At 32.5% G+C, this 20,547-nt stretch overlaps 1 protein-coding gene across 4 annotated transcripts in view; it reads right to left on the reverse strand.

Moving 5' to 3' along the window:
* Positions 1-20,547, reverse strand: part of Cdk12 (Cyclin-dependent kinase 12) — a 77,005-nt gene that overhangs the window by 26,933 nt on the left and 29,525 nt on the right. For 3 of the 4 annotated variants that reach the window (XM_071590777.1, XM_071590776.1, XM_071590774.1), the window contains exons 8-11: positions 15,809-16,077; positions 9,583-9,753; positions 9,124-9,165; positions 1,185-1,635 (exon numbers count right to left, since the gene is read on the reverse strand). In XM_071590777.1, coding sequence (XP_071446878.1) covers positions 1,185-1,635; positions 9,124-9,165; positions 9,583-9,753; positions 15,809-16,077 — 933 coding nt within the window. The remainder of the gene's footprint in view (positions 1-1,184; positions 1,636-9,123; positions 9,166-9,582; positions 9,754-15,808; positions 16,078-20,547) is intronic. The other variant, XM_071590775.1, reaches the window with a different exon arrangement.

The following is a 20,547-nucleotide window of genomic DNA, read 5'->3' on the forward strand; positions in this document are numbered from 1 at the left end:
CGGAATACTTTAATACATATTCTGATAAATTGCAAAAGAAAACTGGCGGAAAATAATCCTTCTGGTGAGCATATGATTCTTAATAAAAAATATCTGTTGAACTGTTATTACTCCCCTTGCCTTCAACTAGTTATGGTTCTTGCAGATTACACAACTTTACAATCGTCTTCTTTATATTCTATGAATTGCTTTTTGCAGAGAATGTGTTTACTTATGAGCAATTAAAATATTACAGGTATAGAGATGTAAATACATAGATGCCTCTCGATTAACAGGTAGGAAATTGTGTATCCCAAATATAATAGGTTTCTTTGCCCTCAGTAACATAAAACAACTGCATGGAATATAAACTTTATTTTTGTTTACTGGGAAAATCACCCTCCAACTTAATTGTTTTAAACAACATTCTATATCAATCACTTCTATGGATTTCAACCCACTGAAAAACCTTCACTCAAATAGCATGTACCTGTAAAAAAGGTCCTTTCAATTAATACATTAAAAAAACCATAATCTCTTCCTTCTAGTTGAATTAGTTCCTGCTGTTGAATTCATAATAACTCAAATGAACCACAATGATGGTCAAATCATGGCTATCCTCAAGTTAAATACCAAATTAAATGAATCAGCAAAAATAACCAATTTCCAGTCAATACATAGGGAAAATTGTGACACTGAATCTCAATAATCCAATAATCTTATCACTCCAGAGGCACTTGATATAAAATTCAAGTCCATCACTCATTATTTACAAAAATTGATCTCGTGCATGCATTTTTCATAACGCAACCAGTAAAAAAAAAATTCTAAAGAAAAGTTCTTCTTCTATAACTGTACGACGAGTTAATAATAGTTAAATTGATAAAATATGTTAATATTGACTGCATTACTTACAGGATCCACAAAAACAGCACCAGGCAAACAATGTAGTGCTATTACTGTCATCCTCATAAGCCTGCCAAGTCCATTACGAATATGAAGAAATTAAGACTTCAATACAAGCTTGGATAATAATATTCACAAACTCTAGCCTTTAATGTTTTTTTTTCTACTCATGGAAGGCCCTCAACAAATCATTTCATACGTACATACAATACAATTCAGAAGATTCGAGAAATTCAAGAATCACCACTCCAGAAGGAAGTATGTAAATGGAATTAACACGATAGGGCAACTCAACCGACCTCCTTCCCGGTCTGCTGCAGGGCAAGAAGCTGCTCAACCCGCACTGTCTTGTTATTAGCCAGCAAACGAGAGATGGCAGACAGTTGGCCCAGGACAGTTCCATCCAGAGAGGAAGATGACGACGGTGGTGTTGCACTTCCATCCGAGAGAGTCATGTTCTGACCACGACTTGGATAAGGCTGCTGCATCATGGTCCGTGGAGCTGAAGGTGGTGGTGGCGTGAGTGAGTCACCCACCATCATGTCCATTGACAGGCCAGCTCGGGAGTTGATGCGACCAGAAGGCTGAGGCATCCCACGGTGGAGCATCATTTGGTTGGACCGCATAGGGGATAAATTAGGTGAGTTGGAAGAACTAGCAGGAGGGTGCAAACCATGAAATGGAGCATTCCCACCACTGTAAACATCTTCCCGTGAGAATCCTGCTTCCTTCTTCAAGGCTTTGGAAGAACTGGAGAAGGCAAAGAATTTTCAGAAACAACAAATTAATAAACACCAGATATAGGGAAAAAATGAGGACTTGAACAATACTATTTCCAAGTCTAGATATAACTTCTACACAAGTCACTGTAGTACGCACGATTCTAATAAATTGTATAATGAAAAACCATTGACATTTTCTAGATCAATGATGGCAAACATAATTACTAAATCATTTAAGAATGAATAGCTGTTGGACATAATCTATACTTGCACTTTCTACTATAATTATAGTAGATTCTTGCAGGGACATTCTTATTTAAAGCTTATTCCTGAATATGGTAAACATAGCTTGGTTCCCTTCGTATATTTCAATAAACACGAACAATTAGCCTTGAAAAAGTAGGCATCAAACTCAACAAAAACAGCAGTGAAAAGACATTTTAATGTGTGAAAAGATCAAAACCGCTCCAAACAATAACTCACTTTCTGAGCATTATTACACTGTAGATGAATTCTCAATGGACAACCAAGAAGTCCATCTATCTACATAGTCCTATTTACTTTTAAATTTTCTGTTTTCTTTATTTTAGTATCCCCTGGGCATTTCTTTTCCTGAGGAATTATTCTGCATGCAGTCCATGTTTATGAATAATAATAAATGTAATTGTACTTTTCTAAGTTTTATTTTAACATAGGTTTATAATAAGCATGTGTATGACACTTAAAAAAAGTGAGATGAGATCACCTACTTCAGTAGTTTTGAGTGTAAATTCAACTCCCACATGACTTATTCAAGTAGTGACAGTTAGTTAAGTAGGTGACAAAAAGGAAGAAACCAGAACCCCTACTATTGATTGAGAGCTTCTAATGTCATCAGGCTTAGTAAAACGTCAGCTAAAACCTTACCAATCATAAAAAACTCTAGGTTGATTAGGTTTGAAAGCCTAATTTCATCTAAAAATGTTTTCATAAACTTCCAGAAGTAATCTTTCGGGAAGACTTAGCTAACGATTAAGAATTAATAACTGACATGAAGTAAAAGCCTTTAAAAATTTATATTTTTATAGAGATATTATAAATTATTATTTAAACGGAAGAATAATTAATTCCATGGCTATACTCATTATTTTAATTTTTGCCAGTATAAAATTCCATAGAACAAATTATTCCCAAAATCCTACAGCAATCAATGTATTGGAACCTTATCATAAAATGTACTTCCATTTTCATTAATTTTCTTTGGGTATTTATACTAGTTAATGAGGTGTATTCTAACCTTACGCCTCACTACCCGAAGTCAATGCGATACAATTTGGGGATCACTCACTCAATCAATGTACTTAAAACCTCTTCAGCGATATTTCATTTCTAAATCTAAATAAATTTGTCCACTTTACCTTAACCCCAGCTGTAGAAGATTTGACCTGGTAAATATCCAATTAATTTAATATCATAATGCCTCAGTGAAGCCTACTTTCATCTCATAATTTAAAATGACAGATATGAAAAGCTATATTCCAATCAGAACTTCTAAAATAAATTCAAATATGTCACATTTAAGTACATCACATTTGCCATCACTGTCCTAGGACTTCTAAATATGATTTTTGTCCATGATTATAATTAAATTGAAATATTTTGAGCTATTGTTCAATTTGTATTTTATTAAACTACAACTGGTATGAAAAGTTCTGCTCAAAATAATATTCAACTAGTAGTTGAACATTATTTTTTTTTATTTAAGGAACTAATACCAGTGCACTTAACCAACCTTCTTCCCATAAAACAATGAAATAACAAACATCAAAACTACATGCATGCATATAAAAATCAGAAGTCTCTTGCTTTTTTAAAAAGCTACAAACACAAAAAAACTCCTCCAATTGAAGTATTACACATTAAAATGGGTATGATATGTAAGCTTTCAATTCTTGATTAGAAAACTTCATTAAAATGAACAATTACATTATAGATCAATTTTTCTGCAAGTGCAAAATAAAAATGCTATTCATTAAAATTGAAAATAATAAATGCATGCACAAGAATACATCAGCAAAGAAGGTAAGTAAAAATACTTTGCATAGCAACATATACACACATAGTAAATTGACAAAATTTTGATCTGTTGATTAATGCTTCTCATGTTTGGAAAGAAGTGAATTCCAGAATCCCAAGTTAAGATGGCACCTGAATATAAGCGTGAATATGAGCAACTACTTAATTGCAAATTTGTAAGTAAAATAAAACATTCATTAGAAATACCACTAACCTATACAATAGGGAGGACCGTCAGTAAATGAATACTCAATTATTGAGCACTCACACTGAACTGGTCAAACCAACACTATTTAAGGAGCTAATGAGACAAGCAACAAAAACAACCAGTGGGAGGGGACACTATAGGAGCAGGTTAATAAGTTCCTTACAATACTGTCCACTGTCACAATCAATTCATGAGTATCTCATCCATTCATCAGGAGACGACAATATTCAAGATTATATCATTAAAAAAAATTCCATAAAGTGCCCTCTATAATACTGTTATCCCTTCCTTAGTCTCATCTAGTATATTCACAGTGAATGAAAGCAAGTAGCAATGAATCTCAAATCTGCAATTTGGACAACACTGTTTAAAGTTTTATGTCGGAAGAAAATGTATCCCTATTCAAAAATCAAGACCTGTCTTTACCCCACATTCTAACCTGAGTAATATATATTAAGAGGATTTTACATTAAAAATACCATGGAATGGCCATTATACAAAAATATCAATTTTTCGACAAGGGTAAACCACAGACGTTAGGTACCATAGAATTACACAAATCAACTACACCAGTAGTTACTTGTCATCACTGTATCTTTATAATGATTTTTTTTTAACTGAGACATGATGAAGTTTAATAGCTCTTTTCCCCTTAGTTTCCAAGAAATTGAAAAATTCTTAACTTCTTCCTGGTTTTCCTAAGAGATTGCTGCTGATCATTACATCCAATAAGCATCAAAGCCTTTTCTCAAATGATTAAAATATATAATAATTAACAGTTTTAGGGATTTTGTAATCAAAACATTTTAATAAGGACATTCAAAGAACTGTAGGAGATGCTGAAAGAGTAACTTTTAGAGTCATCCACTAATGTGCATTAAAATGTAACAATTTAAGAGTGAAAAAAATTATTTGCCTCGACCAGGAAAAAACCTAACTCGCCTAACAATTTTCAAACCAAATCAAGCACTTATTATTATAGATGGTAACTTAATTATAACTTCTTTGCTAAAACCAATGAGTTCCAGGTTAGTATAGCCAAAGATGTGATTTTTTTGTCATAGGTACAAGGAAGTTGCCTGGGAAACTATAAATAATGATTTTCTCCATTAATTTTTTAACCAAGCAGTGTCATCAGATGGGTTTAACTAAAAAATGGAGCTTATTATAGAGAGTGAATTAACATGATAATGGAAATGCCCTTAGACATTTAGAGAAATGAATAGAACACAGGTCTTTGACAAAAGATATTATATCACTTCAAGGCTCCATTAAAAATAATTGCATTTTTATTAATAGAATATAAGTGACTACTGAATCAAAAAAAATTCTGTATAATATGCAATATGTAACTGATATTTTGGTACCTGAATGAGATGTCAGTGCTCATTGCAAAGTATTTACAACAGATTTTCTGGATACTTACAGATGAGAAACAACAATCCTGTTGGCATGCTGTTGCATGGAAACTTCTTAGACCCTCTGAAGGTGATGGCTTGGTCATTTCTGAGCTTGGTGATGTTATTCCCAATTATTTTATTGAAATTATAGTAAAAGTGTCCAACTTTTGGGCACTACTGTGTTTTTTTTAAAGTTCCAATGCTTCACTCAAGAGCTACTGAGTAGGAGGAAGTACTGTAGCACATTAAAAGTAAGTCTGTACACAATTCTTAATGGAATATATCACATCCAAATGGAACACAAGAAAAATTGCTGTTGTGCTATTGTTAATTATGCTGGACTTATTACGAAACAAGCACTTGCAAGCTGACGACTATTTTTCACTTGTGCACAGAGTCTTATGTTGATTCTTGAGCTTGATGATATTAACAGAGAATTGATATGAACTTGCTGTTTCTCCTCCTAATTCAGTCCAAGGTTATGAGCCTTGTGAATACCAGTTGAAGGACAACAAGGCAGGTAAGTGCTAAGATGACATCTGGGGTGACCTTGGGATGACACAGAATTGACACTTTTTTGTGCTTCAACTTTACCAGCATTGTTAAAGCATTATAAAGCTGAATGATGAAGCTGGCTTGTGAGATATTTTAGGGATATGAAATACCATAGGGGTATTCCTTAAGTATGACTAAAATATATTTACGGTGATAAAATTTTCACCATAAATTACACAGCTTAAAAATCTAGCCAGGGACACAAAAATACTTCTATACAATCACACCAAGTAATGCCCCTAATAAAAAAAGGCAGCACTGCACAGTGGACCCCAACCCCATTAAATGTTTGTCTAGGGACAAAGATTTTTACTATGTTATCAAGTCATCTGTAAAAAAATAGGGATGGTCTTATATTTTAAGACCTAATGGCAATTTATGAATAAAAAATCATTATCGATTGAAAATACTACGCATGAAAGCACTTATTATTACTATGCATAAAAGCACTTAATTGAAAGGCATGCTTCCTGTCAACCTATAAGATGTTTATGCAAAGTAAGAACATAACAGTTTTCAATGCAATTTTTCTATTTTTTCTTTTTCAAACAAGATTGGTCCATAAAAGTTTCCGGCGTCACTCAGTGGAAATTCTTCATATTGAACTTAAAATTAAACCACTTGGCTTTTCCACATAAAAAAAATTTTATTTACAGCCTAGGTTTCGTTATGGTATAACACCATCATAACCTGATGATGTTATACCATAACGAAACCTAGATCGTAAATAAAAATTTTTTCTACGTGGAAAAGCCAAGTGGTTTAATTTAAAGTTCAAGATTGGCCCACTTAAACTTGAAATTTTCTATGGCATTGATGGCAAACATAATTACTAATAATATGAGAATAAATAGCTGGTGAGCCAAATCTATATTTGTAATTTCTATTAATAATTAAACTTTCAAAACTGCATAATTTGAAACCTATACAGCGATACAATCTCAAGTTCTTCGCAGGGAATTCATCATATTTTACTCTTTTTCTCATGTCTCACATTTATCCCCCACTTCCATTATTGCATCTTTTTGTATCATAATATTTGGTCAAATCAGAAGCTTATCTTCAACTTTTAGAATTTTTCAAAAAAATCATACAATTTATGTTCTAAGTATGCATTCGCAACCTAGAATATTTTATACATACGAATTGCATTATAGTTACGTGAAAAGTACTGGTATACTATACTTGGAATCATTTCTATGAGTCGCATGTAGTGCAAACAGTTTTGTCTTGAGTGTTCTCTTTCAAACGCAGTTAGGCTTTCTCTTTTCAATTACCATTTATATAATTAAATATAACTTTTTCATTAATTGTACTTCAGACCATAAGGCAAGCTGCAGTTTACACCATTAGTGAAATCATTTACGCTCTCCATTTTATGTAAGCTGCTATATCAGAATAAAAACAGATGGGTATCAAAATCTGGCAGCAAATTTTTAGTGAACATTTACTTGCTACACACAACTTTCATTTACTTTATGTGAATTGGATGAGGTAATTAAAAACAAAGAGGAATTCAGTCAAAAAAACAATAAAAACCTATTTGATTACCATGAAAAAGTTGCAATGATATCCTTCATGATATCCTGCATAGCCCTGAGATATTTAATAATTGTGAAGTTATGTTATAATATTATGAATTTTGTGAAGTTACAATCTGTGCCAAAGTATGATTACTAATGATAACAAAAAAACCGTTTAATATGTGAGAGCATGAGGTATTACTGAATGAGAAAGAGATTTTAACAGGGGATTTGCTATATCTACTCATGTCACATTCAGATGAACCCGAACTTTGTGAATAACAGCAACTCATCAATTACAGTTAACTTAATTCTTTTGACACCTATAGCCATTAAATAACAAAATAAAATAACATCTATCATAGAAATGTAGATTCAAGGCAATTGACCCACACAGAGCAATACATTTTGTTATTGATAGTAAGTATCAAAGCAATCAAATGTCTGAAGGAAATTTCGAGGCTTGTTTTTTGAATGTACACTACAATATGGTGGCAAATATTCTATGTTAACTTTTACAATTTATTCATAAATACGTTTTGAAGGCAATGTTATGGCCAAATTTGAACAGCTAGGTATTTTGCCATATAGTGAGCATTGTACCATATTATCATAACCTCGGTAGGTAGAAATGGTCATTTAAGAAAATAAAAACAATTCACCACTAAATAGAATACTCTAGCCTTATTACTAGTACCAATTAATTCGAAGTTAAATATTTCACATGAACTTATATTTCTTTAATTTACTTATGATTCTAATGGGAGATGTGCACCTAACTTATGCTGATGGAATGATAATTGTCATAAAAATTCTCAAATCAAAGCTGAATTTTGACAGACACTGTGTTTTTGATTTTAACAAAATTTATATTTTACTACATTAATGTATATATTTCTTACACATTGATTATTTATATGAAATATGATTGCTTGTACATGCCCGCAACAATAAAATGTCCTCATTATGTGTATCTTATTTTGCAGCAATTTTCATAGAGAAACCAGAAATTTGTTTCGTAACACAGGAAATTCAGCAAATCGAGAAAACAAATCAAGTAACAAAATATATTACATTATGATGCTTCGTTTGGGTCCCCAACCATAAACAATATTAAATTTGTGTAAACTTTAAATGGTAGAAGATAAAAAATCAGGATTCCACTGCATTCCCTTACAAGCAAAACCACCTCATTTTATTTTTTCCAATTTTTTTGGAAAAAATATTCCTCTTAATATGGTGGGTTGATATGCTAACATGAATTAAAACCTTAGCCAAGTAATCTCAACGCCAGGTAATCTCAGGACCAAGTTAACTCAGGATTCATTCCCCATAAATGTGTACCATTTGTTAGTGAATTAATGTTATTTTTACCCAAAGAGACACAGTGACATGAATAAATCATACAAGCATTGATTTCTACTTTCAGATTAAATTAATTCTTTTGTAATAGTACCTATTTTTAAAAACTTTGATAAGGAAAATATAAGCATTAAACTTCAAGCTTATGAAATTTCAACGTGTCAGTGAAAAACAGACATCATTACTTAAAGTGTTTTAAAAAGCACAATTAACAACAATTTTAAGAAAGAATAAACTAAAGCTTGCATTTAATATATTTTCATGCTTTATAATTGTGCTTACACTGGCAGGAAATAAATTAGCTTTTGAAATTCACAAACATACTTAAATTCAAGCAATTATTGCTAAGGTTAGTAGTTAGTTAATGATAGCTGCACCTTTTGAGCAGCAAAAGAAATTGTGTCATTCATTACCTGTCATATAATGACCTCTTCAATGGGGAGCGGTTAGGGGATCTGGAAGCAATTAGCCAACAGATTCTTATTTCATAACAGTTTACAATGTTATTAAAACAATGAATGTGCAGAATTCTAAATAATAAATTGTATAAATATATATATAGATATGTATAAACAGAAGCAGACAGACAGTTAAAAATGCTTATTTCAATCTCAACTTCAACTTGTGCATCATACAAAAGAGAATATAAAGTTGTTTACATTATTGTAAATAAACTACAATATCTTAAATAAAAACATAGCATTCACTTATTTAAATTATATAAATATTGAACATATATCAATCACATTAAATCTAAAAATAAAAGCACATGCAAAGTGTAATGAATTGTATAATAACTTTCCATCAATGAGGAACTGGATAACTGAACAAAAAACTTAAACCTTACGTTCATCTGATTGTTTATGACTTACCCTCCCATCTCCATGCTATCTTCAAAGGGTTTACCAGAGTCTTTAGAAGATGATGGCTTCCCAGGAGGCAAATTTTGTACAGCCTCTTGTTGCTCTCTCATTTGCCTTCTTCGCTTCTTGCTCCAAAGCTCATGACAGTCCTGCCAAGTTGGCAATTCAGGTGGTGGCATTCTATATTAAAGATGAATAGTTTTAAATATTATTAAGTATTTTAAAGAATTAAATATGCCAAATGGAATAAACCTAGTCAAAAAATTAGTAAAACCTCAATATACCATAATTCAAGGCACCAAAAAAATTAAACTATGAAATATCAGAGAGTGAAATAACCTTTAATATTCGTACTTGACCAGTAAATCTCTATCAGTCCACTATAATCTTAGACTTCCTGATCTGAGAAATTGGCAATTTAATTTTTCAATCCAGTACTTAGGTGTGAATTGAGCACTGCCACGAGTCTTAGATATAAAAAATGAAAATGAAACCTATCCCTGACCCACAAAATCAGATAACTATTGCTTTAGGAGCACATATTAAATAAATCAATTTTCAGCTGCCTATTTCCACTACTCTCACTTCTGCTAAAGAGGAATACTTTATCTTGAGCTGCATCAATATTCTCTTCCACTATTACTCAGAAAATAACTCTCTGATGAGTCAGAAGTATGCTAGTGCAGTCATATTTCCTTTGAAAATTATTCAAGGCATTATGCCTCAATCATTCACCCCTATCAATTTCATTGCTTCCTCTTCAGATAGTAAAATACATTTTCCTCCATCCCTGATTTTTAAAAGAATATTAAAATAATAAATTCAAAAAAAGCTAACTTTTTCATCTATGCCACATTAAGCTAGTGATTTTATTCTTTAGCTACCGCTTCCACATTTACACACGGTATTTCACAATAAGTTGACTGAAATCCCACTTATGGAAGTGATATATTTTTGTAGAATGAATTACATTGTGATTTTAATTTAGCATCTGTAATAGTTTAAAAACCAGAACATGACTACTACAAACATGAGGTGTTCAAATAATGAACAACATGTATTTTTCTTTCTGGATTATGCACAACATATTCCATAGGCACTTCTTTTGGTGAGAGGACAGGCATTTTCCCATTCATTGCCAGAAACATTGTATGGATGGGCATCAAGTAAAAGCACATAGTAATTAAATGAGATGACAGACTACTAAGGTCACTGCACCAATTGGGATAGGTGGTTAATTTTTCCCAGTGGTAGAATTTTCAGGAAATTGGGGAAGGGTGGAAGTGAAACATGGTGCCTGCATTACACTATTCTTAATGAAAGGCACCATTGAGTCCACAATATAATATTCCATCTAACAGATACGTTCACTCCACTTGTCCTCCACAAGGCACCACACACAGGGTTCAGGATACCTCATAAAAATTCTGCTACTGCTAGGATTCAAACTCAGAACCTCAGAGGAAAGCAGGTACAGCTACAGCTGCAGGAAACACTAACTACCATACCAATTGGATTTCAAGCTTTGGGCAGAGCAGTAGCACTGTAGTGTTTCAGTGTTCCTATTTCCCCTCACTGAACAAATTCAGAAGAGAGTACTAGAAGAACCCAAGTGAAACTATTACTGGCATTGATTCTCAAATAATCTTAGAAGCATTTTGCATGGCATCTCAAAGGGGCTTCAAGGTAGATAACCAGTTCACATTGTAAACAAGTTTGCATAGTGCCATAGTTAAGTTATCCTCCACCCATTTTCTCCCTCTCTCTTTCACTCCCCTTCACGAACTTCCATGTCCTCAAGAGTATAACCATTTTACCACCAACATCCACCCTCACTCCAACAGTTAGACTTCAACAGGTTAGTGACCTTGACTCCTATTCCATCTAATTAATTGTCTGAGTGAAAAGAATGGGGAAAGAATGCTGTCACCTAATTGTCAAGTTATACGACCAGCACATGCCTGGCTATGACACCACCTCTCGTTGAGGGAAATCCCTAAATAAATTTAAGTTAAAGCTTATGCGCACAAAAATGAAGAGCATAAACAAAATGCCTTCATAATGAATGCAGGTGAAAGCCACATGCTAGCGGTGTGGAATTGCTCTCAGCTGTTAAATACCAAGGTGAAAAACTCAGTGAGGTTTTACTGTATTTATACATCCTAGCACAAATAATATTTTTCTTATTTTAGGACAAAAATTTACATTGTGAGCAAACAATAGGGCATCTCCTTGGAGGTATTTGTAAATCATGGACTGCCAACACTACAGTCACACTAATAGTACACCAGATAATATTTAAGTCACAAAACAAAATGCATTCACTTCAGGAATTAAAAGAAGAGTTTATTGGTTCTGGCTGAGGTATGGCTAAGTGGGACAACACAATTTATCATTTCAGAAAAAAAACTTAGTTCAGCAAGCCCAAGTCCCAACTGAACTAAACCCAAGAAAATACCCCATGATACTGAAAAAATCTAACAACCTAATATTCCATAATCTATTTCATTAGGTAGGATGTCATAAGTAATCTCCACATCCATCCATCCATCACCACAGAACTAATCTATTTTTAGACATGACTGAATAAATGATAAATAAATGTTAATAAACTCCAATATGCAGCAAACTTGATTCTTTTCATGTTATGAATTTGTTCGAATGAAAATAGATCAACAGTCAAAAGAAAAACAAACAGTAAAGCATATTTCATTCAATGAATTTTCCGGAGTGCATCAAGAAGTTCTCCGTAGGCAAAAGTATCTCTCAAAATCGAATACCACAGGATATGATTTCATAAAATCTTTTGCAATCAAAAAGTTTCCCTTAAAATCATCTTCCTTAAAAAAAAAGGAAATGGCACAAATAATGTTAGCTTAATGGGTAAAGAGCACAGTAAAGGTTTCATCGATATCACTACAGCATCAGAGTTAGCAACAGCCAATGCAAGTTGAAACATTCAGTTCACCTATGGCATCAATGGAGGTAACATTGAACAAAAATGTACATTGAGTTGAAATTTTGCTTTAGCCGTAGCAAATAGTCAGATGAGGCCAATACAATGCTAAGGGAGGTTTATGGAAGATCTGTTCTTCCCTGAAGAGCAGCTAGAAGATGGTTTCCAATGTTTACAGAAAGTGGAAACAGACACTGCTTTTTATGTAAAGAGGCATCAACATTGTTGCTGCCATTGTGATAAAATATTGAGGAATACTGCACAGGGCACCATCATAAACACAAGATTTTATTGTGCTACCCAAATGTTGATAACAGAAAAAATTACATACGAGATATATTTGGGCATGATGGGTTCTATGACTGCTCATACATGAAAAAGAGACCTTACCATGCACGTTTGCTTGCATTTGAAATTGGTATCACAGTAAGATGACAAGTTTCTTTTGAAGGTTATTACTGCTGATAAACATAAGCCAAATCATTTTGATTCTGAGAGCAAACAGCAAAGCTGTGAGTGGAAATCTCTGGCACTGATAACAAAAGAAAGCCTTCTGCTGGGAAAGTTATTATAATATTATTTTTTATACTCAGGGTATATTTGGCACCCTGTATCAGTACACACAGCTGTAAATGAAGCATAGTATAGGATGTACAGAAAAATCTTGAAGGTCTAATCACTTGCATAAGGTCACATTTCAAAGCAAAAGGCTGGATGCTGCTGAACCAGAATCATACACGGCTGTATCCAGCTAATTTTGTTGATAATTATCTCATAAAAATATGAGTGAATGTTTCTCACCTCATTCCTCATTCTCTTTATAGTCCAGACCTAGCCTCAAGTGACTTTTCCTCATTCCCTATTATGAAGAAACTCTTATGCAATATGCATATTTCAACATCAGTATTATAAGTTGGTTAACTGCACGTTTCAACTTACAATGGTAGCCGTTGACACAATACTGGTTTCAAATCAATGAAACTTGTACCACATATGGATTATACATTGAGCTAGCAATACATAATGAAATAAAATTTTTGAACAATTAACCAAGTCAGCAAAAATATTAAGATCACCTTTTATTTAACAGCCCTAATAAAAAATCCAAAATTTTTAAAAACTCAAAAATTTCAATTAGGAAAAATAAACCCTATCAGTGAAATTTCATAGTTAATAAACAATGTGTTTATAAATAAATTATGAAATTTCTCCAATTAGTTTTCTCTTTCCACATTAAGATGGAATTTCAAAAGTCAATGCTTACAAAACCAACTTTATTTAAAATAATATCAGTCCAAATTATGAAAAATTCACGATTTTAACATAGTTAATTTAAATAGAAAAGACAGTTCAGGAAAGGGACCTAAAGACAGACAACCAAATCCAATCTTAACCAATGAACAACAAATACTATATCTGGTGGAATACTAATAATCAGGGTACATGATTGCCACTAATTTCTGATTGCAATGTTTCCTAAATTTTCATTTAAAAAACATAGTTTCAATTCCTTTCCATAACATTCCTCATTGAAAGCACCCAACTGCATTGCTCCCACATATTATTGCCTTGAATAACTTACATTGCATTATTACTCAACATGTGTAAAAATTATTAGGTTAATTTGAACAGGTAGGATTAATAATTTTCGCAGAAAATATTTAACCAGTATTTCACAAAAACTTAATTTCCATTTTAAGAAGTAATAGTATTTTTTCCTATAAATAAAACTTTGAATTCTGTGAATCAACAATGAAGAAAATTTAATACTGGCAAAGAATATATTCACGTAGCTCTTTTTTCTAATCCTTGGAAAATCAAAAGCCCCATGCTAGAGGTGAGCTCAACAAATCAAGTAGTCAATGCATCTCCTATGTAACAACAAACCCTAATCAAGTTTTCATGCTCTTATATTAAGAAAATGAATGTACCTGTCCAAATAAGATAAAAAAGATACCTCAGTAATTAATGCAACAAAGGAAAGAAATAGAAGTAGTGATAAATTCTTTAAAAAATTAATAAAAGGTGATAACAAAATTGTTCTACCAACTACTAGTGCTAAGTATTTAGTATAGCTATGGTTTAACTATAGTATAACTTTTGTCCACAATAATATGAAACTACTGAAAAGCTAACTTTTTCAATTCTACGTCATTTACAATTATTTTGTTAGAATTTAGCCACATTAAATGGGAACTAATTTTGGCCAAATGAAATGAATGAGCATATAATTTTTGGTAGGATGTTAATGGGAAAGGATAGTAATGAGTGAATATGGATTTTCTTCCCCACTTCACTATCATTAGCCATTTATATTCCTCCAAATAGAATAAAATTTAGCTAGATCCACTAGACTACCAAATGAAAAATTAAAAACTGATCAATACTCCATAAAACTCTAGACATTTGTTGGATTATACTTGGTCATTTCAATAGTTTTAAAATAGGAATAAATGTAAAATGACCATTTGTTAAATGATAATTTACTAAACAAATTGTTTACCAGAAACAAACCATGATGTACATTATTATATTGCCATTTATACATGAGAAAATAAGGTTTACAGTTGCAAATAACTAAATATGAACCAATAAGTTCAATTTAAGTATGATTAAAAGTCTCAAACGAAAGGAATCAATTAAAAAGGGTTAAAATATGTCAGCAAATTTGGCTATTCAAGTTTTAATATCCTTGGAATAATATACATTGTGTTGCAAGAGCAAAAAAGCAAGAGAAATATTATTTAATAGAAACCAGTACTAAATATGACACAAAAGTTGAATGAATAAATATTTTCTTTAATGCTTTCAATGTGAAAATTATAAAAATATATCTAACATTTTAAAAGATTATGCCACTTCAAATTGAAGTTAAAACCAAGAAATATAATACAATAACCTAAAATATTATTTTGAGTGGCTTATTTCGACTGAAATCTAACCAGTCATCCCACATTTTGTAAAATACAAAATACCATCCTGCTTGTTAGTATTATTAGTTTTTGGTATCCATAGAAACCCATTAACACACACACAGATAAAGAAATCAGAAAAATGATCTCGACGCATGAAGAGAACCTTCAAATAAGCATTTTCCTTAAATTTGTTGACTTTTCCGTCAGTATACCAGTACTTTATTTCCTCCACACTACATGAGGAAAAAGTACAATTATAGTCATACAAGCAGTCAAGGAAAATGACTTAGATCTTGTAATCAAATTGAAATAATAGAGAATAGACAATAATACTAAAAAGGAGAAAGTGTAATAATGAACTTACTTTTCAGGATTTACATTTTTCAACCACGAACTCTTCAATGCATCTTCAGCAGTAATTCTTTTGCTGGGGTCCAGCTCCAGCATTTTATCAAGTAAATCCAATGCTGTAGTCGGCATAAAAATGAAATCTTCTCTTATTCTTCGCCTGTATGTTTTCTTTGGCTTCACTGTGTGCCACAATGGAAGTTTGATAACACTAGGCCAAACTGCTGGAGTAGGGGTGCCACATAATCTTGAAATCATTTCTAATTGCATTAACTCCACATTAGCCTGCCAACAGAGTATGAGAAATCATTAAAATCTAATGCCAAAGAAAAGTCCATTCATATTACATTATAGCATATTAGAACTAAGTTTAGTACATCATTTTATCATTTAGCATTGCACACATTTCCTTATGCTGAAACTTAAATTGAGAAAGTACCCACTTACAGCATCATTTTAAGTCATATTTGAAGCAGCTATACTCCAGTCACCATTAATAGGATAAGAGGGATGGATACAGTGACCACGGGATGGAATTTCCAATAAATTTTAGCAGCTTAATTTTAGGAAAAGTATGGCAATGCTCCATTCAAAATCTTAAACAGGGTTTTCAAATGATAAACTGTAGTGAAACTTAAATTATTAAAGGAGCCATGCCATAAAAACTGCAAATTAGATATATGTATTTAAGGAGTAGTTAAAATGAGGTATTAATAAATCAATAACGTCGTTGAAGAAATTAATCTAGTTATTGTTACTAATACCTGTTAGGGTAGGTTTTTTATGGATACAAGCTGTACAAATCCCTGCATATTCTACTAACATGACACCAAATAAAAGAGGTCCAGGCAAAAACGGAGGGACCACACGACTGGTGCCAATCCGTTACTTTCAATCATCTCTTGAAGGAACTCACACAAAGTTTCAGCCATATCAACCTCTATCTCTCTCTGTGTTTAACATTTTCTTGAATCAAGCAAGTGAAGTTATTTTCAAAACATGGATGAAAGAGAATTTCATGTTGATCAGACATTTTATGATAGGCAATTAACCTAAGGAGACTAAAGAGAAACAGGTCAAATTTTATAATGAATCAGCAACTTTGAATATAATGGTTTATAAGTGGTTTCAAAATGTGCAGTGATGTCAAAAATTTGGAAGCACTGTTGAGGTCACCACTCAAGAAGTCATTGCTAAAATCCAGGTTGAATGATAAAAGTGTACAAGGGTAGTTCAGGTACATACTGAGAATGCTGATGGTGAAGGGATTCCAAGTGTGAACAAGTGAATGGGTACATTTTTGCAACAATGTGAGGACATGAAAAAGATCTTTGCAAGATCAGTGACACACTTGCTCCTGTTACCTAATATAAAATTATATTTCATCTTCCAAGGTCACTTTGCAGCCATTTCTGCAAATTCTACAGGGCCCTCGGCATTGTTTCAACACTGGTTGATACATGGATAAACCACAACACAGCTAAAACAAAGGCACCAAGGAAGCAATGGATCACTAGAGTGTAGCCTGCATCAAGAAGGCAAAGACCATCAAATTCCTAACATTTTTCAAAAATAGATTCCCAATATTTTCTCCATCTATGCAGCTCTTTCAATCAAATTTCAAGCCGCCAATTCCTTTCTTGCCTTAGGCTGATACTCAGTTCTCAAACAATCTTCAAACCTCCTTGCCTTCTCTTTTTCATCTTCTTATCACTTCTTTAATCAATTGGATTTTTTACCTACCAAACTGTACCGCTCTATGCATTTCCTCCTATTCAATCTGTATCAGTCATGTTGCAAATTTCAAGGTTCTCTTTGATTTCATACCATATACTCCACTCTTAGTTTTTCCCTTCACCCATAATAGCAAGTCCAACACCTAATTCGGTGCTATATTCCTATCTACTCTGCAACAACATTCATTTTTATTTCTTTAACATATTCACACTTCAGCTGCTTAGTCCCACTGGAAGCATATTACTAATCCAAAGGAAGGGAGGAACGGGATTAGAATATCCAAATGAAACCCTGAAAGATTGCTGCCAGATTTTACTACTTACACAAAATGACCCAGAATTCTGATTTGAGAAAAGTATTTTATATACTTAGAAATTTATGAGCACTCTTCCAAACCCTTGAAAATTTCCATTAGCAATCTCTTAACAATTCGAAGATAATATTTCCGATTCTATTATGGGTTACGTAAGAAATAATTACGGCATTTTAATGATTTTTTATTACCGTACCTATTGAGGATTCCAATAACAAAAAGAATAAATTAATCACAAAGCTCAATCTACCAGCTGCATTTTGGACCAAGACCCATGCTTGTCATGGATTTTACTTCATAGAATGGACCAAACATTTTCAAATACATATATTTGTAAGGATTATGAAAACTTTATCATTCAGTTGATGTGTATCTATAAATTTGGTACAATTGTTTTGAAACTTAAAAATCCATTAACAATGTACAAAAAACCTCAATCATATTAAGCTTCTTGTCTATTAACAGTTAACCTAATCTTACTATGACAACTAATAAAATTAAGGAAGAACACACTTAGTACCACTCTATTTAAAGTTTGTTTTTCTTCGGTAAAATTGTCCCAATAAGTTGAACTTTTCATAAGGACATTAAATATTTGTAGGCGATTGAGCTTTTGTTTAGCATTTCAACTGTTAATATCTTAATACAAATCCAAGTACAAGAATCATTAAAAGCAAAAACCAAAATCAAGAACAAGCTAAGAACCAAACTGACCAGAACAAAAAAGGTGAACCGACCCATCACTACTTTATGCTCCCTTAATGTAAATGCCTATGCCTATTCTTTTCCTCACTGTACCTAGCTTACCCACAATCTAGCTTCTACTGCAGTCTTCAGCACCCCACTGCCTCTCAGGGTGTCCTTGCATCCACCAATCCCACGCCATTATACCCTTAATCTGTTTAACTTAGCCTTCCAATTTATTGAGCAACTCATTACCTAAGTGATATCGATGCATCCCGTTTAAAGCTGGCAATCCTAACTCTCCCTCTTCTACCTGCACCACATAGGAATTTTTAAGTTTTATATTACATTAAATATTCCTTTCTGAGGATTTGCATTAACTTGTAGCTTTGAAAACCAGGTTCTAGATTAAAAAGGAGTACTTTATGGAACTAAATTACCAAAGGCTATTACTATTGACAATATGACAAATTGGGCTATATTGTAGATACAGGTCATGTCATATCAACAGTATTGACTTTTTAAACTAAGCACACAATTTTAGGAATCTCAAGGACAAAATAGTGTGATATGGTTGCACAATATACTACTACTAGAATGACATTATCCTTGGGGTGCACATCCAAAAAACAACATTAACTTGACGAAAAGAAGATTTCATCATCCAGAAAGTTATATATCATACTTTTACTTGATCACAGGAATCGACTGGCAATTTGGGGAATTACGTATAAAAATAATTTGAAGCCTTCATTTATCATTATATAAAACAGGGTATATGACTTTAAAACAGTCATATGCTTATTTGTGAATTTAAGATAGGCCCATTTTGGTGCCTGAGTTTGTTTAAGGTGTTGATTTTTTTTAATTTTAAGAAGTAATATGCAAACAATTTCTAATAGTGCACATATAAAGAGGTAACGTATGATTACATCCAATCTGTATGAGTTCAAAGATTTTATACATTGCATGAAGAAATAAAAACGTTTATCAGAATAATAAATTTCTACAGATGGCTAAATCTTGAATATAAACTAATGACATTGATATTTTGCTCTACATTTAATAACCTTTCTAATCAAATTTGCGCACTTCATTTGAAAAGGTTTGTTTAATTCGGATAAGAGAATACTTTTTACTTTCGAGCAGCAAGTATAATAATTTCTGGGCTAATATCCTAGCCATTGAGATTTTCCTTTTACTTCTCACATTTCCAGTATTTCTCACAGTGTCAAATTTTCTAAGACTTTTTCCATTATGTCTCTTTATTGAATGGATTTCTGTTGAATAATTCACAAGTTTTTTCACCTCCCTGTATCAAATACTAATTTCCCACTGTCTCGGTAAACTCTCCCTAACCTCACCTAACTCTTTCAACTGTCATGCAACCAAAACTTCCAATATTATTTTGATGACCTTATGGTACAAACCAAGTCAGTAATTAAATTTAAAAAAGCAAGTAGTTGATATGTTTTCCCCTTCATTGAGCAATCTATATAACATTGCTATGTGTAGTATTTTGCGACTCTCTTTAGACTTAGGCAAGGGCCAGGGTGAATGTGAATGGGATCACAGGCCTAGAGTGAATGTATTTGTGTTTGTGTCTAAATTTACTGCATTTTTCTCCAATTTCAATGAATAATATATTCATTGATTTCATTACAGTAATAATCCGTCCATTTTGCATGTACAATAGGAGCGTCCTTCGAGGTAACCGCTCTCTCTCTATTTATAAACATTGTACCTAATAATTCTAAAAGGAGAATTCTTGATTAGAGTTTTGCAAAGTGTATTAAAGGTGGAGGTGATTTCACATCCTAAACTAATTAAGGAAGAATCATTGCAAGGTTGAAAAATACGTCTCAGTATTACAAATCAAACTTCAATAGAGCTATGAATTATTATAAATGATAAAAAATCTTTGGCTATCATTATTTTTGAGTCCTCTTTATACCAAAGTCTCTTTATACCAAAAACTGTACAGATAGATACATGTTTAGTAAAGCACTGTAGCATCATCT

Source organism: Hetaerina americana, unplaced genomic scaffold, assembly GCF_022747635.1.
Source record: "Hetaerina americana unplaced genomic scaffold, ioHetAmer1.1.p SCAF_4, whole genome shotgun sequence".
Classification (NCBI taxonomy): domain Eukaryota; kingdom Metazoa; phylum Arthropoda; class Insecta; order Odonata; family Calopterygidae; genus Hetaerina; species Hetaerina americana.